The 23,071-nt window shown below is 31.9% G+C and overlaps 1 protein-coding gene across 1 annotated transcript in view; it reads left to right on the forward strand.

Annotated features, from left to right (window-relative positions):
- The window catches only part of LOC143242579 (alpha-2-macroglobulin-like protein 1), an 85,005-nt gene extending 62,165 nt beyond the window's left edge, over positions 1-22,840 (forward strand). The window contains 15 exon segments of the mRNA XM_076486044.1: positions 3,030-3,258; positions 4,187-4,426; positions 7,719-7,770; positions 8,763-8,855; positions 9,207-9,383; positions 11,557-11,795; positions 12,561-12,798; positions 13,036-13,169; positions 13,172-13,222; positions 16,209-16,421; positions 16,745-16,860; positions 17,835-17,925; positions 20,885-20,962; positions 21,776-21,878; positions 22,640-22,840. Coding sequence (XP_076342159.1) covers positions 3,030-3,258; positions 4,187-4,426; positions 7,719-7,770; positions 8,763-8,855; positions 9,207-9,383; positions 11,557-11,795; positions 12,561-12,798; positions 13,036-13,169; positions 13,172-13,222; positions 16,209-16,421; positions 16,745-16,860; positions 17,835-17,925; positions 20,885-20,962; positions 21,776-21,878; positions 22,640-22,689 — 2,104 coding nt within the window. The 3' untranslated portion in view covers positions 22,690-22,840.
- The last annotated feature ends 231 nt before the right edge of the window (positions 22,841-23,071 follow it).

Below are 23,071 nucleotides of genomic sequence, written 5' to 3' on the forward strand. Positions count from 1 at the left end.
ATGAATATCCTCTACACCTTCACCATTTGCAATTGTCTTTACTGTATTCTTTGAACCTTTCTTCCTTACCAAAGCATCCCACCTGTTGTTGTGTTTTCCTTCCTCTGTGGATGATCTGCCATTGTTGCTTTTGGTCTTCATATTCAGGCACAGTTGGATGAATTGGGTTTGTCCCTGGATAACATTGCTGTATACCCTGGTCAGCCCATCCCACCATGGCTTATTATCATTCCCAAATGTAATATTTCTTTAAGTCATCTGAGTAGTACATTGGAAGTACTGTCTTTTATTTGCTGAACATTTCTCAAACTATCCCTCCATTCCCATTTATATAGATGGTTTGAAATCAGATGATTCTGTGGGCTCTGCCATGGTTTGTTATGGCTCGACGGTTGCGCACTCAGGTCACAATAACTCACATTTTACTGTCTTGCTGTCGTTACAACTCTCAACGACGGCACCATTTTAAACATTTTTTTTTCCCAAGGTTTATTTGCAACATTGGACAATGTCATTAGCGATCGTGACACTGTCCACCTTACAAAGGTATTTAGTTTTTTAAAGACCATTGGTCTTTTTAACACTATTTAAGTTTTTAATTCATAAATTAGAATTTTTTTAACGGATTCATTTTATGAATTAAAGTAAAATTAGTTCAATACTGAAGGTAGAAAATGGCTGCACGTCAAATAATTTGAAACCAGTACTGGAAAAGCCAACTTCAGGTGACTAATGCTGCTGTTTGAACTTATGTGTTGGTCATCCTGGCAAGTTATGATAATTAAAATTATGCTGCAGAAAGTCCTTTACAAATTGTATTACTGTAGTTTCTCTCTTTGTAAACTAGATATAAAAATTGGATTTAAAAATTTAAGTTTCTAATTGTTTATTTTTTATTCCTTTTTATGAATTTTTATAATTTTACTTTACTTTCAAATTTTTAATGGTCGTTTGGCACATTGTTAGCTTGGTTGCTTTGCACTATAAAATACCAAAGAACTTTCATCAAGTATTATTATCTCTACAATTTTATGTATTAGTATAATCTTCCAACATGAATCTTTTCTTTCTCATCAAATATTAATATCTCTACAGTGTTACATGGTAATGAAAGCTGAGTAACCTGACCTTCCTTCATCAGGTGTTAGTCGTTTACAGGCCTGAAGGTTGTCAGTGATATCCCTTCATACAGTGGATGTACTCAATCAATTTGACTGACATTTTAAATAAATTACTAAATAGCATCTACTTTTAGGCTTAAAGAAATATTTGTCATTTCCTAAATTTTGTTTTGAAACAGAGTACTGTAAACAGTTAGTAGGTTGAACAGAATAAATAAGATTTATTGTAGTGAGTAAGAGACAGCTAAAAACTGAATAAATAATGTTTAATGTAGGGAGTAAGAGACAGCTAAAAACTGAATAAATAAGGTTTAATTGTAGTGAGTAAGAGACAGCTAAAAACTGAATAAATAAGGTTTAATGTAGTAAGAGACAGCTAAAAACTGAATAAATAAGGTTTAATTGTAGTGAGTAAGAGACAGCTAAAAACTGAATAAATAAGGTTTAATGTAGGGAGTAAGAGACAGCTAAAAACTGAATAAATAAGGTTTAATGTAGTGAGTAAGAGACAGCTAAAAACTGAATAAATAAGGTTTAATTATAGTGAGTAAGAGACAGCTAAAAACTGAATAAATAAGGTTTAATGTAGGGAGTAAGAGACAGCTAAAAACTGAATAAATAAGGTTTAATGTAGGGAGTAAGAGACAGCTAAAAACTGAATAAATAATGTTTAATGTAGGGAGTAAGAGACAGCTAAAAACTGAATAAATAATGTTTAATGTAGTGAGTAACAGACAGCTAAAAACTGAATAAATAATGTTTAATGTAGTGAGTAACAGACAGCTAAAAACTGAATAAATAATGTTTAATGTAGTGAGTAACAGACAGCTAAAAACTGAATAAATAAGGTTTAATGTAGGGAGTAAGAGACAGCTAAGAACTGAATAAATAAGGTTTAATGTAGGGAGTAAGAGACAGCTAAAAACTGAATAAATAATGTTTAATTGTAGTGAGTAAGAGACAGCTAAGAACTGAATAAATAAGGTTTAATGTAGGGAGTAAGAGACAGCTAAAAACTGAATAAATAAGGTTTAATGTAGAGAGTAAGAGACAGCTAAAAACTGAATAAATAAGGTTTAATTGTAGTGAGTAAGAGACAGCTAAAAACTGAATAAATAATGTTCAATGTAGTGAGTAAGAGACAGCTAAAAACTGAATAAATAAGGTTTAATTGTAGTGAGTAAGAGACAGCTAAGAACTGAATAAATAATGTTTAATGTAGTGAGTAAGAGACAGCTAAGAACTGAATAAATAATGTTTAATGTAGTGAGTAAGAGACAGCTAAAAACTGAATAAATAAGGTTTAATTGTAGTGAGTAAGAGACAGCTAAGAACTGAATAAATAAGGTTTAATGTAGGGAGTAAAAGACTGCTAAAAATGCCTTATATGTACAGTCCATCACTATAGAAAACCTAGCCTTGCTCTTTTGATTTTCCTAGATGCAGGGTTACTTATGAAGGGTGAAATTCCTAAAGTTGATATAACTAGGGGACAAGAGATGAATAATAGATTAATGTTTATTTTTAACTTCCACTGTTGTTATTTTTTAGATTCTATCAGTCATTAATTGTGGTTAAACATACTTAGTGGTCAGTGATTTTGTTAATTCCTAGGTCCTTAATAAGGTATCAAATACACAGACGAATGTAGGCATAAGTGTCATCAGTATTCTAGTAAATTACATTAACTACTGTTAGGGTTTCTTATGTAATTCATACAATATTGTCTGGTTAGTTCTGTACAGTAACGAAGCATAAAAATACCTCAATAAACTGTATAACCTCCCTGATAGTGAACAACATAAGAACTAGATGGTAATTTTAAGTCCTAAACCTGTATTTAAATATCAGTGACAATGTATGTTAGAACCAAAATTTAACTTGTGAATTGTTTTCTCATTTCTCCAGCGAGAGTGGGGAGTTAAACATTAAACAAGACATTCCACATACCATTACTGAGTGGGTTGGCAGTGCTGTTTGTTTGAATGAGGAAGCAGGGCTGGGTATTTCTGGCCCTGTAACTGTTAAAGCATTCCAGCCATTCTTTGTCAGCTTTACGCTTCCTTACTCTGTCATCCGTGGGGAGAAAGTTCCTGTGATTGTAACTGTCTTCAATTACCTCAGTGAATGTTTGCCTGTAAGTATGAAGTTATCTTTATGATTTGAGTCAAAAGTACACCTGATGTATCTTAAAATGTTGCTATGATTCAATTTAATATGATATTATTGAAATATTGATTGTTGTTTTTTTATTGGCAGGTTCTGTCATGTTATCTGGCAAATATTATTCAATATCCAGTTTGTGTAATAACTGAATAAATAAAATTTAATGTAGTGAGTAAGAGACAGTGTGTAGTTGTTTTTTTTTTTTATTAATTATAAATTAATTTGTTTCCTCTTTTAACTTTTCTAGAAGTTTGAAGATTTGTACACTGTTATACATTGTTGTAGGCCTACATTACTAATGACTTTCACACCTATGTAATAATATTATGATTAATGTAAAATCAACATGTACGAAATAATTTGATAAATATCTAGCACAGTTCCAAACACCCTAATTGTTTCACTCTATCAGCTGGAAACAACTGTCTTGAAATAACTGTACTCTTCACATTAATAAACTAGCTTTTAATGTGGGAGAAAAAACCTGACTTCAGTTTCGAGTTTTTCTGGCTTAATTAAGATTATAATTAATACCAGCAGTTCCTTCTAACCAAGAAACAAATTAAAATTAAAAGTATAGGTTATTAAAATATAGTTGGAATATATGACAAATGTATAGGCTTGTTTTAAAAGATAAATCTATAAAGTTGTCTTCTGAGAATACCATACACACATATACATGCAATAGAAGTAACCTTACAGATGTTTACAAAGAATCTGAGAAGTTAGGTATACCAAACAAACATTACCTTTGTAAAAAAAGTATATGATATCTATTTACAGGGTATAAATTGTTTTCATGTTATCGGTATTGTTTTATCTTTGATTCAACGTGATTTTTGTTTACTGGTTACTGTCATCTATCACTAAGATACTTTTCTCCATGTTTTCATTTCCAGATTGAGCTTCAACTGGAGTATAGTGAAGCGTTCGAGGTGAAGAATGACACGAGCGTCTCCAGAATCTGTGTTTGTGGTCAGTCTAGTGACACCATCAGATGGTTAATTGAACCACATGCTATTGGAAAAGTCAACTTGACTGTGTATGCGCATGCTCTGGAAGACAGTGATGTTTGTGGAAATGAGATCTCTGCACAGTTGGATGCTAAAGATGCAGTAAAGAGAGAGCTCTTAGTTGAGGTAAGGGTTTGAAAGAAAACCCAGTAATATCCTGTTGGGTAAAAGAAAGTGTGTTGTAAGTCCTTTAATTTCACACGTAATAAACTAAAGCAACAGCTTCAGAACACACAGCGGTTTTTGAAAAATTAAATTGTTTCATTCTTATTTAACATTTGTTCTACAAGTCTCTACTGTTGAATGATAGTTTAGTGCAAGTATATATCTACTGTTGAATCACAGTGTGTAGTACAAGTATATATCTGCTGTTGAACGACAGTGTGTAGTACAAGTATATATCTACTGTTGAATGATAGTTTAGTACAAGTATATATCTACTGTTGAATCACAGTGTGTAGTACAAGTATATATCTGCTGTTGAACGACAGTGTGTAGTACAAGTATATATCTACTGTTGAATCACAGTGTGTAGTACAAGTATATATCTACTGTTGAATGATAGTTTAGTACAAGTATATATCTACTGTTGAATGATAGTTTAGTACAAGTATATAACTACTGTTGAATGATAGTTTAGTACAAGTATATAACTACTGTTGAATGATAGTTTAGTACAAGTATATATCTACTGTTGAATGATAGTTTAGTACAAGTATATATCTGCTGTTGAACGACAGTGTGTAGTACAAGTATATATCTGCTGTTGAATGATAGTTTAGTACAAGTATATATCTGTTGTTGAATGACAGGGTGTAGTACAAGTATATATCTACTGTTGAATGATAGTTTAGTACAAGTATATATCTACTGTTGAACAACTGTGTGTAGTACAAGTATATATTTGTTATTGAATGATAGTTTAGTACAAGTACATATCTGCTGTTGAATGACAGTGTGTAGTACAAGTATATATCTACTCTTGAATGACAGTGTGTAGTACAAGTATATATCTGCTGTTGAACGACAGTGTGTAGTACAAGTATATATCTGCTGTTGAACGACAGTGTGTAGTACAAGTATATATCTGCTGTTGAACGACAGTGTGTAGTACAAGTATATATCTGCTGTTGAACGACAGTGTGTAGTACAAGTATATATCTGCTGTTGAACGACAGTGTGTAGTACAAGTATATATCTGCTGTTGAACGACAGTGTGTAGTACAAGTATATATCTACTGTTGAATGATAGTTTAGTACAAGTATATATCTGCTGTTGAACGACAGTGTGTAGTACAAGTATATATCTACTGTTGAATGATAGTTTAGTACAAGTATATATCTGCTGTTGAACGACAGGGTGTAGTACAAGTATATATCTCCTGTTGAACGACAGTGTGTAGTACAAGTATATATCTACTGTTGAATGATAGTTTAGTACAAGTATATATCTGCTGTTGAACGACAGTGTGTAGTACAAGTATATATCTGCTGTTGAACGACAGTGTGTAGTACAAGTATATATCTACTGTTGAATGATAGTGTAGTACAAGTATATATCTGCTGTTGAACGACAGTGTGTAGTACAAGTATATATCTGCTGTTGAACGACAGTGTGTAGTACAAGTATATATCTACTGTTGAATGATCGTTTAGTACAAGTATATATCTCCTGTTGAACGACAGTGTGTGGTACAAGTATATATCTCCTGTTGAACGACAGTGTGTAGTACAAGTATATATCTGCTGTTGAACGACAGTGTGTAGTACAAGTATATATCTGCTGTTGAATGACAGTGTGTAGTACAAGTATATATCTGCTGTTGAACGACAGTGTGTAGTACAAGTATATATCTGCTGTTGAACGACAGTGTGTAGTACAAGTATATATCTGCTGTTGAACGACAGTGTGTAGTACAATTTCTATCTGCTGTTGAACGACAGTGTGTAGTACAAGTATATATCTGCTGTTGAACGAAGTGTGTATTACAAGTATATATCTGCTGTTGAACGACAGTGTGTAGTACAAGTATATATCTGCTGTTGAACGACAGTGTGTAGTACAAGTATATATCTGCTGTTGAACGACAGTGTGTAGTACAAGTATATATCTGCTGTTGAACGACAGTGTGTAGTACAAGTATATATTTGCTGTTGAACGACAGTGTGTAGTACAAGTATATATCTGCTGTTGAACGACAGTGTGTAGTACAAGTATATATCTGCTGTTGAACGAAGTGTGTATTACAAGTATATATCTGCTGTTGAACGACAGTGTGTAGTACAAGTATTGTATGTACTGTATATGAATGTAGTTCAAGGTTCTTGTAACTTTGTAGGACTATGTAATTAGAAATGATTGTAATATTAATAACACTTTCTTACATTTTTACATATTTCTTGTTGCTTCTTAGAAAGGAATTATCGGAGTAGTTTATAAAGTTCTTGTACATTTGTTTCACTGAGAACCAAAGTGTTAGTACATTAATGTCTTTAACTGTCATGAACCATACATTAATGTCTTTAACTGTCATAGACCATACATTAATGTCTTTAACTGTCATGAACCATACATTAATGTCTTTAACTGTCATAGACCATACATTAATGTCTTTAACTGTCATGAACCATACATTAATGTCTTTAACTGTCATGAACGATACATTAATGTCTTTAACTGTCATAGTTGAGAAAGGTAGTGATACTGAGTTGTTCCTTTTGTCCACTAGCAAACAGTTGATAAGAGTTAAGAAAGCATTATTTATTGTAATAAATGTGAATTGTTCTAACAGAAGCAGAAAAACATTGAAATTGAATTGTTAATTTTAAATATTTCAGCTATTAGGAATAAAATTAAAATATATAAACTAGGACTATTTGTTTAATGATACTTATTACTTATGTAAATTAATTGTAGAGTACCTGAACTCTGACACGTGCTTCAAATTTTGTCCTACATTTACTAATACTCGTTTTGACTGTAAAAATAATCAAATATCTTGTACAAGTAATTTTCAATATTTTATTTATTACTTTGTGTGTTATGTTTATTTATTTCTGTATATATATCAAAACCACTATGTGTTGTTTATGCCAAACTGCTGAAACAAGTCTCTTGTTGAGTTGAACTTTTTATAAATTGTATTGTATTAGTAAGTGTTGATGTTTAGAACAAGCTGTTTCAGGTTTTGAGAAAATATAGGTGTTGTCAAATTTTGAATTAATATTTGTGAATGTTGGATTTCATAAACTGGGTGTCAAAGTGCTTTAGTAGTTACAGTGCTTGGTTCTCGTGTGGATAATCTAAATTAAACTCCCAGCGAGTCAGGATTTTAGTTAATTTGAAGAGTGTGTAATTTACAAAATGTGTGTTTTGAAATTGTTTTAAATACTGTGTTTTGTTTCTTTACATTGGCAGGCTGAGGGAATTTTGACTGAAGAAACACAAAATTCATTTGTATGTGTTCAAGGTAAAGTAGAATGTTTTTGGGGTTTATAAATTTGTATTTGATATTTGTGTCAAATCTAGTGAGGCTGTCCACTGCTATCCCTAACTTTAAAATACTGACCAGAGGGAAGGCAGTGAGTCAGTAGCACTCTACTACCCACTGATCACTTCATTGTTGGGAGTATGTAATATTTTGTTCTCACATATGGCCTCAAATAGAACATTTAATATTAAAAAGAATAGTGTAAATATTAAGTGGAAGAAATTAGTGCAACATAATAAATAGTTCTTTGTTTTGGTTTTGACATAAAAATAAAAATTAAACTGTCCCTAAAGTCTGAAATGTCGTAAGCACTAAGTAATTAGATATTGCTTCTTCAGGTAAACAACCAAATAAGAAACAAATGAATTCAATCATTTATAAATTGACAATTTTTAGAAATTTTTCAGTACTATTGTTATAATACAAAATACCAATTTTCATTATGACGATTCATAAAAAATTAAGAACATGACTTGTTTATAAATGTTGCATAAAAAAACATGAATGATTCTTAGTGAAACTAAACCTAAACTTGAAAAAGTCTTAGAATTTAACAACAATTGTTTTTTAAATTTTGTTTAAAACACAAAACCTTATTTTTACACAAGATCTTTTTAATAATGTGAAATAAGAATGTGATTTGATTGTGAGAAGATAACAATTAGTTTTGGTTATTATCGTATATCCTATTTTATGAAAGCACAGTGAATATAGTTTAACAATTACTTGTCATATTGCACATCTGACCTTGGTTAAAATATATAAAACTCATCAGTTTTAACCTATGATTTCTGATATCCACTGACAGAATGTTACACTATTTATATTTTAATATGAAATATTTCTACAGCTTCTCCATTAGTTAGTTTCCTTTTTTATATATAGTATTTTGAGTGTTGAGTTATGTTTTGAAAAACATTTTAAATTTTTTAAGTTCTATTATTTAACTTAAATTACTGTTTGTTGTCTAGATTATCCCAATCGAATCTTTATGACGGAGTACGAACTGCTGTTATCTGATAATGCAGTGAATGACTCTGGCCGTGCTCATGTGACTGTTACTGGTTTGTTAGTTTTTAAATGATTTCTTTTCTCTGTGGTTGTTCGGTTTATATTTAGCTTCTTCTTAAGTTTTTCGTTATTTTTTCTTGTGTGCTATTATAATTTAGCTGTCTTATTTAACACTCACGTTTTTTATTCTTGTTTTTCTCTTTAGAAACTTGTATATTCTTAGATCTTGTGTGAGGCATTTTTGTTTCATGTAAACAGTTTTAACATGAGTAAATATTGTTAAATTTACAATAATTATAAGTGCAACAATGTTCTTTTTTTGGAAACTTAGAATTGTTGAAAATGTGTTTGAAATATGTTTTATTGTTGTTGTAGAGTCAATAGATTGTTATATTTTTTAACAGGTGACATCATGAGTTCTATTATTGATAGTTTGAGCCGTCTTATCCGGTTACCTACAGGATGCGGAGAACAAAACATGGTCAAATTTGTTCCCAACATTTTTGTTTTGCAGTATCTCACAGTGACTGGTAACCTGAAGAAAGATGTTCAAGACAAGCTCCTAGAAAACCTCAAGACTGGTAAGTAAAAATATTTTCAATGAACTGTTTGAACAAGTAGTTCCCCTTTTATTCATTGAAAGAAACTGGCTGTTGTGACAATTTTGTGAAACAGTTTCTAACATAATTACGGTTCCAGGATTGTACAAATGTCGACTTTCAGATTGTAAACATGTTATTCCAGAATAGATGAATAATAATAATAATAGATGAATAATCAGATTTTTGTGACCAAGATTAGCATCAGAAACAAATTCTAAATTAAACTTGGTATAGTTGTACCCTAAAATACTTCAACTTATACATAAAAGTAATAGATACCAATATGAATACAGCCAATTTTTCAGAAGTGTTTTGATTGACAGTATAAAACTACTAATATTTTCTTTGAAGCCTTTCTTTGTTCACTGGATGTTATTTGTGTAACAAAAGTATAAAAGAAGAAACTTTTGTTTCTTGAAGATACAGTTGCAGCTGAAAAGATACAAAGAATGAAACTTTCAAGGCTTTGAGTTTTTAAATCCATCTGCACAGGTGGAGGTTAAAGTGCACATGCCATGACCTTTTACAGAATGTTGCTCAACATACTTATTAGATGCATCAGCTGTTCAGTTTTTAACCTACACTGCCAATTTAGTGGTTTTGTGGTAAAGTAAATATCAGATTTTAATTACAGGGATAACGTAAAAACATTTTATTCTCTGTCCAAGGACGACCTTCCACTCCAACTTTTCAGGTTCTAATTCAAACTGATGTTGTCAATATGCAGACATTATTTCTTGAGTACTAATAATCTTGTAACATCTGATTTTTTAAAAAATAAAACAGACATGTAATAAAACCATGGCAATGTTTGTGTAGATACATAACAATGACACAGAATTGGTGTGAACATTTTCACAGAATTGGTGTCAACATTTTCTTACACTTCATAGTTGGTCCAAGAGAGCACGCACTAATTATTAACTAAAAGAAAGTCTAGCCTTTGGTTAAGCGTGTCAAGTTTATCTTTTTCTGGTCGATTCGGCCCGGCACGACCAGATGGGTTAAGGTGTTCAACTCATAATCTGAGAGTTGCTGGTTCGAGTCTCCGTTGCACCAAACATTTTTGCCCTTTCAGCTGTGGGGTTGTTATATGTGATGGTCAATCCCACTGTTTGTTGGTAAAAGAGCAGTTCAAGAGTTGGCAGTGGGCGGTGATGACTAACTACCTTCCCTCTAATCTTACACTGCTAAATTAGGGACGGTTAGTGCAAATAGCCCTTGTATAGCTTTGCATGAAATTCAAAAACAAACAAGTAATTCTGGTCGATTCAGTGTGTGACGTTTAGAAAGGTGATAAAGAACTCTTAGTTTAGACAGTTACGTTTAATAAATTCGTTCATGTGTTAAACACACACATCCTTGAAAGAAAACACAGGATGTACAAAAAAAGTCAAGAACTGGTGATTGAATGTTCTTGGATCTGCCTGACAGAATTATTAAAATTTATTCTGTTTATATTAATTGTAGTCTTTTAGCTTTTCTTGATGTCACCAGAAACTAATAATTCTTTTTTGTTAAGTCTTTAGACCTAAAATTAAGTTGGAGATGTATTTTTGTTGATTTTACTTTTATTTTAAAACATTTTATTCAAGAGTGAAAGCAAAAAAAAAGGTTACCTCTGGTATTACATTAACAATAAGTATTTGTGTTTTTATTTTCAGGTATATGTGCATAAAATCACCATAAAATGATTTTGTAAATTTCTGAAAATGGCAAAAATTGCCACAAGACAAAGTTACCTCACAAGGAAATCGAAATACGTTTTAGATATTTAGTAAAACTAAAGGATGAGATTGGTGTTGCAGTTGGTAAATTATATACGATGTAATTAGACCATAATTTTCAAATTTGGTCTTATTCTTAATAAACGGGTAATTTAACTTGAAATATCTTTTACTAAATATTATGACTAATTCTCTGACAGTTTCTAACTGATGTTAGAGAGAATTTAGTATTCTTGAGTACACAAGATGGTCCTTTTAATGTCCTCTAGTTAACATTATGGACCCTTTGATGTTCTCTAGCTAACATTATGGACCACTGATGTCTTCTAGCTGACAAATTGTCTGGAATCTTAACTTTTCCATCAACATTTGATTTTTACTTGTAGATATATGAGTAACAACAAGTTTCTTCATGATATTTTCAGGATACCTTCAAGAACTTAAGTACCATCATTCAGACTTTTCCTACAGTGTATTTGGTGAGAAGGACCCAGTGGGAAGCTTGTGGCTTACAGCGTTTGTAGTAAAATCCTTCTCACATGCTAGTCAGTATATCTTTGTGGATGAAAATAACATAAAACTCGGTATTTCCTGGATTGTTAGGAAACAACAGCAGAATGGTTGTTTCCCTCGAGTAGGAAAGCTGCTCAACTCTGCCATGCAGGTACTAATACAGGAAAATTTTTTAAACTTACGTTTACCTTCCAAAATAATTACTTTTTTACATAAATGTTTTGTCTTTGAAAATGATATTATCTTTATTTTCTTCTAAATCTGTCACTGAATATGTGGATGTTGTATGATGTGATCTTGGATGTTATATGTTGTGATCTATTTGGCTCCTCTGTCCATTTTATTAATTAGAATGTTAGTATGGAGCATTTCTATTTGTGTTGCTTACAAATAATCTTAGGGTAGGTTTTGAAAGTCATCTCATCACTTAGTACAGAAATGTTCAGTTCTCACCAACAAGTCATCACTTAGTAAAAAGATGTACTGTCCTCACTATAAGATGTGAATTGGTACAGAGATGTACAGTCCTCACTATAAGACATAAATTAGTACAGAGATGTACAGTCCTCACTATAAGACATAAATTAGTACAGAGATGTACAGTCTTTGTCAACAAAATTACCAGTTAGTAAACAGTACTCAGTACTCTAAGGTAATTAGTTAGCACAGAGATATTTGTCATCATCAGTGATGTTATTACCAGTACTGAGATTTTTGGTCGCACTAGTAAAATAAAATTCCCTGTGATTTAGTTTTAAAATATAAATTGTTTCTTTACTATTGTATATAATCATAAATATATTTTTTATTGTTGAGGAAGTATTTATATTGTAATTAAAATGAAGTTTTGAACATTTGACATTGATAGGTTTTTTTTGTTTTCCGAACTCTAATGATAAACACATTTTGTCATAAGGGTGGCCTTCAAACTGATGATGCTACACCTGCACCCCTTACATCATACGTGCTGATATCACTTCTTGAAGCAGGATATCAAAATGACACTGTTATCAAGGCTGGGCTTCAGTGTTTGGAGGCCAAATCAGATCCAAGCATGTACTCTAAAGCTTTGTTTTCATATGCTGCGGCATTAGCAGGCAGCCCTCTTGCACAGGGGTTCGTTACAGATCTTGAAGGACGAGCAATTAAAGAAGGTAGGACAATGTTTGGTAACAAGAGTTAAAACTCCTTAAGATTTGTTGTTTTAATGTCAGCCTTAAACATGTATTGGAAAAGTTTTATTAGTTTGGGATATGTCAATGTATCCAGACTTTTAGTATGTATAAACAGTTCAAGTATTGTAATTGTTTAGTTATAAAATGTGAAGTTTGTGTGTTAGTAGATACGCATATATATATGAGTGTGTGTGTGAGTCTGTTTGTACATTACAGACAGTAAAATGTACTGGAGGAAGGAAGATACAAAGCTGTCTCAGTCAACCCTTGTTGAGCTGGCAAGTTATGTTTTACTAACTTACTTGAAACTTCGGTGGAACCGAGAACTTCAAAAAAAGCTTCTTCTCTGGTACAATGGCTGATGGATAATCGAAACCCATATGGTGGCTTTTTTTCTACTCAGGTGAGTGTTTCCTTTAAGGAAGGTTGCTTGTTGTATTCATGGAGCTTCTAAATAAATTAGTATGCCAGGAACATTGTTGAGAAGATACACTGTGGATCAGTGGGACCTCATTATTAAGTGCATCAATACGTCAGAAACATTTTGAAATAGATTTGGAAAGGTTTGTCTGAAATATGTGTTTGTTTATTTAAAGAATAAGTTGAATGTAAACTTCCTGCACGTAAAGTCCAATAATTACTGTAGCCATTTCATATTGTTATGCTACCATTATCCACTGTTGAACTGTCAGTCCTTTGTTTATTGTTTTAGTATTTTCTTTATCCACTGTATAAACGTGCTTCAGTTTACTGTTGTTGTACTGTACTTATCCATTGTTACAGTAGGTTGTCCACCATGGGCATTCATTGTTATATTAAAAAGTATCCTAGTTAATTATTGTTATACTGTACTTATCCATTGTTGCAGTATGTTGTTTATGCTCAGCATTTTTTCATTATTCATTGTTATATCAAAAAGTATCCTTGTTAATTATTGTCGTACTGTACTTATCCATTGTTGCAATAGGTTGTCCACTGTCGGCATTCTTTCATTATCCATTGTTATATTACAAAGTATCCTAGTTAATTATTGTTGTACTGTACTTATCCATTGTTACAATAGGTTGTCTACTGTCAGCATTTTTTCATTATTCATTGTTATATCAAAAAGTATCCTTGTTAATTATTGTTGTACTGTACTTATCCATTGTTGCAGTAGGTTGTCTACTGTCAGCATTTTTCATTATTCATTGTTATATCAAAAAGTATCCTTGTTAATTATTGTTGTACTGTACTTATCCATTGTTGCAGTAGGTTGACTACTGTTGGCATTCTTTCATTATCCATTGTTGCAATAGGTTGTCTACTGTCAGCATTTTTTCATTATTCATTGTTATATCAAAAAGTATCCTTGTTAATTATTGTTGTACTGTACTTATCCATTGTTGCAATAGGTTGTCCACTGTCGGCATTCTTTCATTATCCATTGTTATGTTAAAAAGTATCTTAGTTAATTATTGTTGAACTGTACTTATCCATTGTTGCAATAGGTTGTTCACTGTCGGCATTCTTTCATTATCCATTGTTATATTACAAAATATCCTAGTTAATTATTGTTGTACTGTACTTATCCATTGTTGCAGTAGGTTGTCTACTGTCAGCATTTTTTCATTATTCATTGTTATATCAAAAAGTATCCTTGTTAATTATTGTTGTACTGTACTTATCCATTGTTGCAGTAGGTTGACTACTGTTGGCATTCTTTCATTATCCATTGTTGCAGTAGGTTGACTACTGTTGGCATTCTTTCATTATCCATTGTTGCAATAGGTTGTCTACTGTCAGCATTTTTTCATTATTCATTGTTATATCAAAAAGTATCCTTGTTAATTATTGTTGTACTGTACTTATCCATTGTTGCAATAGGTTGTCCACTGTCGGCATTCTTTCATTATCCATTGTTATGTTAAAAAGTATCTTAGTTAATTATTGTTGAACTGTACTTATCCATTGTTGCAATAGGTTGTTCACTGTCGGCATTCTTTCATTATCCATTGTTATATTACAAAATATCCTAGTTAATTATTGTTGTACTGTACTTATCCATTGTTGCAATAGGTTGTCTACTGTCAGCATTTTTTAATTATTCATTGTTATATCAAAAAGTATCCTTGTTAATTATTGTTGTACTGTACTTATCCATTGTTGCAGTAGGTTGTCTACTGTCGGCATTTTCTCATTATTCATTGTTATATCAAAAAGTATCCTTGTTAATTATTGTTGTACTGCACTTATCCATTGTTGCAGTAGGTTGTCTACTGTCAGCATTTTTTCATTATTCATTGTTATATCAAAAAGTATCCTTGTTAATTATTGTTGTACTGTACTTATCCATTGTTGCAGTAGGTTGTCTACTGTCAGCATTTTTTCATTATTCATTGTTATATCAAAAAGTATCCTTGTTAATTATTGTTGTACTGTACTCTTCCATTGTTGCAGTAGGTTGTTTATGCTCGGCATTTTTTCATTATTCATTGTTATGTCAAAAATTATCTTGTTAATTATTGTTGTACTGTACTTATTCATTGTTGCAGTAGGTTGTCTACTGTCGGCATTTTTGCATTATTCATTGTTATATCAAAAAGTATCCTAGTTAATTATTGTTGTACTGTACTTATCCATTGTTGCAGTAGGTTGTCTACTGTCAGCATTTTTTCATTATTCATTGTTATATCAAAAAGTATCCTAGTTAATTATTGTTGTACTGTACTTATCCATTGTTGCAGTAGGTTGTCTACTGTCAACATTTTTCATTATTCATTGTTATATCAAAAAGTATCCTTGTTAATTATTGTACTGTACTTATCCATTGTTGCAGTAGGTTGTCTACTGTCAGCATTTTTTCATTATTCATTGTTATATCAAAAAGTATCCTTGTTAATTATTGTTGTACTGTACTTATCCATTGTTGCAGTAGGTTGACTACTGTCGGCATTTTTTCATTATTCATTGTTATATCAAAAAGTATCTTAGTTAATTATTGTTGTACTGCACTTATCCATTGTTGCAGTAGGTTGTCTACTGTCAGCATTTTTTCATTATTCATTGTTATATCAAAAAGTATCCTTGTTAATTATTGTTGTACTGTACTTATCCATTGTTGCAGTAGGTTGTTTACGCTCGGCATTTTTTCATTATTCATTGTTATATCAAAAAGTATCCTTGTTAATTATTGGGATATTCTTTACTTACTCATACAGAAATACCTCAGCTTCTTGTCACAGTTTTATTATTCGTTAATGCTTGTGAACATACACTTGTTTATTATAATTCGTTGTTACATGTTGTTGTACATTTATATCTCTTCATTAATTTTTCAAGTTTGAAGTTTTACAGTTAAGTAAAAGTTTTTCCATAATAAAGTTTCACTGCTTATTGTTCTGTGGTAGGACACTGTGATAGCTCTCCAGGCTCTCTCTCAGTACGCTGCACTAATCAGTCGTGAGAAGGTGGATCTGACAGTCACTCTAAAAGGGGATAACCTTCAGGATACCTTTTTGGTGGACGAAACTAACAAACTTGTTCAACAAAGCACGTACGTAAGCACCATACCTAACCTGTTGGAAGTCGAAGCTACTGGCTCGGGCTGTGTGTTTATACAGGTATGTATTTCACATATTTACTTGCCATTATACTATAATTAACATAAAATGAACCATACTAGTTGTGATTTTATCACTTGTATATTCCATATAAGATGTTAAAAGTGTAGAACTCTGAGATTTTCATTTTGGTACAAAGATAACATTTTATTTATCTGAAATATGCTTTAAGCACAAACCTGTTCTACAAGAATAATTATGTGAAAGATTAAACGTATAAAACATAATGAATCTAATTGTGGCAGAGTTAATAACTTTTTCATGCAACTTGAAATCATTATTAATGTAATGGAGCATAAGATATGGGAATTTATTTCTTTAAGGCAATTCTACGATACAATATACCCCCTTCAAAAACAAGCAAGGACTTCCAACTGGCAGTACAAAGTAATAAAATTGACAGCTTGGGCAGAAGTATCAATATTACATCCTGTGTCAGGTAAATGTTTGTATGTAACAAGATATTATAGTTAGTTGATTTATATATTTCTAATGCATTAAGTATTTGAAGAAATAGAACAAATCATAAATACAAATTACATCTTACATAAGGTTAGACATGCTTTGTGAAAGACAGGTACAGTGTTTAAGTAAACTTAACTCTACTACATGTTCTTCTAAAGGTAATTATAAAGTTCCCACTAGTAACTGATTCTAAGAATCAGTTGTTTTCCAGGTATCTAAACAATACATTTAAGTTATTCATAGGACCATGGTTAGAGAGCCATATTAGATGTTTAGATAAACTGTAGTTAGGGCTATGTTAGATGGTTGTGTATACTTTAGTTAGGGCTCTGTTAGATGGTTGTGTAAACTTTAGTTAGGGCTCTGTTAGATGGTTATGTAAAATTTAGTTAGGGCTCTGTTAGATGGTTATATAAACTCTAGTTAGGGCTCTGTTAGATGGTTGTGTAAACTCTAGTTAGGGCTCTGTTAAATGGTTCTGTAAACTCTAGTTAGGGCTCTCTTAGATGGTTGTGTAAACTCTAGTTAGGGCTCTGTAAGATGTTTGTGTAAACTCTAGTTAGGGCTCTGTGAGATGGTTATATAACCTTTGCTTACATATTGAGTCGGTAAACTAATGAGGATATATGAAATGGTTAAACTGTATATTAAAAGTTTAAAAATCTATACTTGAGACCATATTAAATAAAGAATTAATGGTGAATTCCTTGTGGACCAAAGTGGTTTTATGAATACACGTAACTTTTCAATGCACCAAATGTCATGTGAGTCCATAAATTTGCTTTATTACTTATGATTTAGATAAAAAATAAAAATATTGTCAGTATTTTAATTAATCCCCCTTCATCTTATTTCTTGGGTTTCGTATGTTCGTGTTTTTCTTAAGTTGTAGATTGATTAAAGGAATAATTTATCCCAAACAGCAACTAATACATTTGTATTCATTAGATACACTGGGAAAGGGAAGGAGTCAAATATGGCTATCCTGGAGATTAAAATGCTGTCAGGGTATGAAGTTGATGAACCATTTCTTCAAGAGGTAAGACTGTTAAAAAACAACCTAAACCCCCTCTTTAGTTTCTGCTGTTTGGGCTAATTATCGTATTATTTGGGGCATGTTCACTAGTTAGGCATTCTGAAGTAGTTAATTTACAGACTTGAGAAAACCTGATACCAGTTTTTATTTCTATCGAGTATTGAGCATGAGATACTAAATCAATTTTAAATATGCAAATCAGAAGATTATGTGAAAATCATAGCCAGAATAAAGTTGTGCATGTATCGAACTGTATTTTGATGATGTTTGGTAATTTGATGTTACTGCTAATTGGTTGCTTCTTGTAAGAGTATTTAACAACACTTTCCCAATGGAAAATATTCATATACTTGGAGCACAAAGATGTGTTCAGATCAGGTGGATTTATGGTTCTGTAAGAGGGGATGTACCTTATTCTTAATGGTATTGGAAATATAAATAAATATGGATCAAACTGGGGTATCAAGATTGTTTAGAAAGGGACTTGAAGCAATCTGTCAGGGTAAAAAAAGTAACAGGTGAGAATCACAGACATAAAGGTCAGTGGACATGTACGTGCTATAGACAACAGTACGTAACATAATAAAGAAAGATGTCCGTTAGGGAAGACAAAGGTCAGTGGCTATGTATGTGTTATAGACAACAGTACATAACATAATAAAGAAAGATGTCCGTTAGGGAAGACAAAGGTCAGTGGCTATGTATGTGTTATAGACAACAGTACATAACATAATAAAGAAAGACGTCAGTTAGGGAAGACAAAGGTCAGTGGCTATGTATGTGTTATAGACAACAGTACATAACATAATAAAGAAAGATGTCAGTTAGGGAAGACAAAGGTCAGTGGCCATGTACGTGCTATAGACAACAGTACATAACATAATAAAGAAAGATGTCAGTTAGAGAAGACAAAGGTCAGTGGCCATGTATGTGTTATAGACAACAGTATGTAACATAAAGAAAGATGTCAGTTAGGGAAGACAAAGGTCAGTGGCTATGTATGTGTTATAGACAACAGTACGTAACATAATAAAGAAAGATGTCAGTTAGGGAAGACAAAGGTCAGTGGCCATGTATGTGTTATAGACAACAGTACATAACATAATAAAGAAAGATGTCAGTTAGGGAAAACAAAGGTCAGTGGCTATGTATGTGTTATAGACAACAGTACGTAACATAATAAAGAAAGATGTCAATTAGGGAAGACAAAGGTCAGTGGCTATGTATGTGTTATAGACAACAGTACGTAACATAAAGAAAGATGTCAGTTAGGGAAGACAAAGAGCAGTGGCTATGTATGTGTTATAGACAACAGTATGTAACATAATAAAGATGTCAGTTAGGGAAGACAAAGGTCAGTGGCTATGTATGTGTTATAGACAACAGTACGTAACATAAAGAAAGATGTCAGTTAGGGAAGACAAAGATCAGTGGCTATGTATGTGTTATAGACAACAGTATGGAACATAATAAAGAAAGATGTCAGTTAGGGAAGACAAAGATCAGTGGCTATGTATGTGTTATAGACAACAGTACGTAACATAATAAAGAAAGATGTCAGTTAGGGAAGACAAAGGTCAGTGCCTATGTATGTGTTATAGACAACAGTACATAACATAATAAAAAAAGATGTCAGTTAGGGAAGACAAAGGTCAGTGGCTATGTATGTGTTATAGACAACAGTATGTAACATAATAAAGAAAAATGTCAGTTAGGGAAGACAAAGGTCAGTGGCTATGTATGTGTTATAGACAACAGTACGTAACATAATAAAGAAAGATGTCAGTTAGGGAAGACAAAGGTCAGTGGCTATGTATGTGTTATAGACAACAGTATGTAACATAATAAAGAAAGATGTCAGTTAGGGAAGACAATGGTCAGTGGCTATATATGTGTTATAGACAACAGTACATAACATAATAAAAAAAGATGTCAGTTAGGGAAGACAAAGGTCAGTGGCTATGTATGTGTTATAGACAACAGTATGTAACATAATAAAGAAAAATGTCAGTTAGGGAAGACAAAGGTCAGTGGCTATGTATGTGTTATAGACAACAGTACGTAACATAATAAAGAAAGATGTCAGTTAGGGAAGACAAAGGTCAGTGGCTATGTATGTGTTATAGACAACAGTATGTAACATAATAAAGAAAGATGTCAGTTAGGGAAGACAAAGGTCAGTGGCTATATATGTGTTATAGACAACAGTACGTAACATAATAAAGAAAGATGTCATTTGGGAAACAAGGTCAATAGGGTATAAGTTCATGATGTCAAGAAACTTACTTGAAGTAAAAATATATCTCAGGATGGCTGATATGAGTATTAACACTTTTACTAATGAAGCAGAGAACAACATTTTGACCTTCTTTGGTCATCTTTAGGTCAAAACGTTGTTCTCTGTTTTTTTAGTAAAAGTGTTAATACCCATACCAGCCGTTCTGATATATAAGGGTACATCATGACATTCCAATAATGTTTTCAGTTACAGCACGTTTCAATTTCTGTATGATTATACTGTTGAAACAACTGCTGGTGTGCATTTGGCATAACAGCATCATGAGGGAGGCTTCTTGAACAGATGCGTGGTTATTACTTAGATGCATAACTGTCAGATAGAACATAAGAGAATTTCATGGTATGGTATTTAACACTGTGGTGTAGACCCAAAATCATATTAATATAAAATATTTGAACTTTGTGTTAATATGATTTTGTAAAGTTTCTATGATATCTCAAAATAAAACCCAACTATTGCAATATCTGTTTTTTGCAACAATAGAAACTGTATTGATTATATTTTAAGGCATAGAAAGTAGTGTGTTAAAAAGAAAAATGGATGTTAGAACTTGGTTTAAACTACCTAATTAATATCTCTCTAATTATATCAGTGTACCTCAGGCATAAAGTTAATTGTTCACTCAGTGTTAAACATGTTAATTTTGAATATTATGTTTTTCAGCTGGTCAGAAGTGGAAGTATCTCTTCTTTGAAAAGAGTTGAGACAGAGGCTAAACAAGCAAATTTCTACTTTTCAGAGGTCAGTGTTTCAAACTGTTGACAGATTCCTCACTGAGCTGCAAATTATTATTCTATCTTCATAGTTTATAACTAAAAGATAAGTGTACATGCAAAAACAATGTTACATTTTTATGGCAGGAAAAAGTAAATTCAATTTTAACAATTGGAACACCATCATGACTATATTACTTTGAGTTGTTGCTGTTATGAGCATATCCCACTTAAGCCTAGTGTTTGAGAGATGACAGTTACTATTATGAATACCACAGACTGGAAATACTTAAGTCTGATACTTCAGGTAATGACATTGTTTTAGTTTTCAATAAGCGAGTGTTTTGTCGACGTTATAGTTTCATTCATAGTTTTTATTCTCTATATATTTTACAAATAGTGAAAAATAACAGTCTGCTATTACCTAACTCTTTTTGGATTTTTAGTGTTTTGTTTGATAGCTAAACACAGTTTTGAAATATATCAAGCTGTGTGAGGATGTGGTTTGGTAGCTTAAAACCCCACGTAATGACTACGTTTAGTGGTGGTTAGGGTTTGCAGTCTGAGGGTTGTGAGTTCGAACCAAATAAGCCAGTCACCTGGTTGTAAAAACTCCTTGGCTTACAAAATACTGGCCTACCCTAAACTAGTTTGGATTAAGTTCATACACAAAGAAAGAGGAAAGAACTGTGGAAAGTTTACGTGTCTGGAAAGATTACATGTTTGGAAAGTAATATTTCAAGTTAATCATTATTTATGTGTGTGATATTATTTTGTATTGTATTCTATACACTGGAAATTTGTTTTCAGAGGAAAGAGATAATATGATGTTTTTTTTTAGCTTACAAATGAAGTGACATGTCTGAGGTTCTTGGCTCATCAAACCATACCTGTCGAGAACATTCAACCAGCAACTGCTCGAGTCTACGATTACTATGAAAAAGGTGAGGAAAAGAGATGAAGAAATTCATTTTAAAATAATTTCTTACACATGTGTTAAGCTGGTAGCTATGACACTTTTTTCTGTGTATTAATAATCGTTAATAATAATAAACATAGGGTTTGCATAGGTCCTTAAAGCTGTGGAAATTTTCAGTTCCAGTGAAGAATTACACACGATATATTTTAAAATAAAACATCTGGATATCAGACTGGAGTTTGTTTACATTTTGCATCCCAGGAGACCCAAGTCTGTTGCAATTTCTGCTGGTGGTAATTTGAAGGTACAAAATACAAGTTTATATCTTTGTGACAGAGTCCTGAATTTTTTTGTAAAATTTGCATTAAACCTGAAAACCGTTTGTTATACCAAATGTTGAAATAAGCTACAAGGGTCAAGTGGCAAATGTAACGATAATGTTGGAGGACTGTTTATTACACAACCTATTGTCTTATTGTAGTTAAGACTGAATTACAAAATTACAATATAATCTTTAATCAACAAATTTAAAAATACAAGTTTATGCTGATGTTATTTATTTATATCTCAACTTTAAAATTCCTGGAGATGTTTGATAATCTTGCATCTACACTTTAATTTTATTACGTGGTTTAAAATGTGCGTATCTTAACACTAAATGTTAGCTCTCATAATCATGAGAAAACATTATTTGTTCGTATCATATTAGAAGAAGTGACTTCAAATATTTTGTTCTTGTTATGTTTGTAATCTCTCTTATGATTACGTTATTAATTATAATTTCAGAAAAATCAGTGGAAGATACTTACACCATTGGTGAATGTTTAGAAGAGTGAGCTTCTTCGTGTGTTTCACACTCCTTTGTTTCTGTAGAGCTGTTTTTTTTTTAGTTTTTGGTGGATGTTGTTTGTAATATTGATAGAATCACTTACGGCTATTACTTAGGTGTCAAACTGTGTACTTGAGATTACAGTAAAAACTTAAAAATGCTCATTTTGTTTGGAGTGTTGTTGTTTTTTTATTATTTTCCAAAAGGAGAAAGATAAACACCTGTAAAAAAAAAGTTTTAAAATTTTAAACTGAAACTTTTGGTAATTTGATTATGAAACAGTGATAGAAATATTGGTGTGTATTATTTCTACTACTGGGAAGTTTCCTTAATTATGTTGAACGTAATTTCAGTTACCCATCTGCCCAACTGCTTGTTGTTTTTGTAAG

The sequence above is a fragment of the Tachypleus tridentatus genome, unplaced genomic scaffold (genome assembly GCF_004210375.1).
Source record: "Tachypleus tridentatus isolate NWPU-2018 unplaced genomic scaffold, ASM421037v1 Hic_cluster_2, whole genome shotgun sequence".
Taxonomy (NCBI): Eukaryota; Metazoa; Arthropoda; class Merostomata; order Xiphosura; family Limulidae; genus Tachypleus; species Tachypleus tridentatus.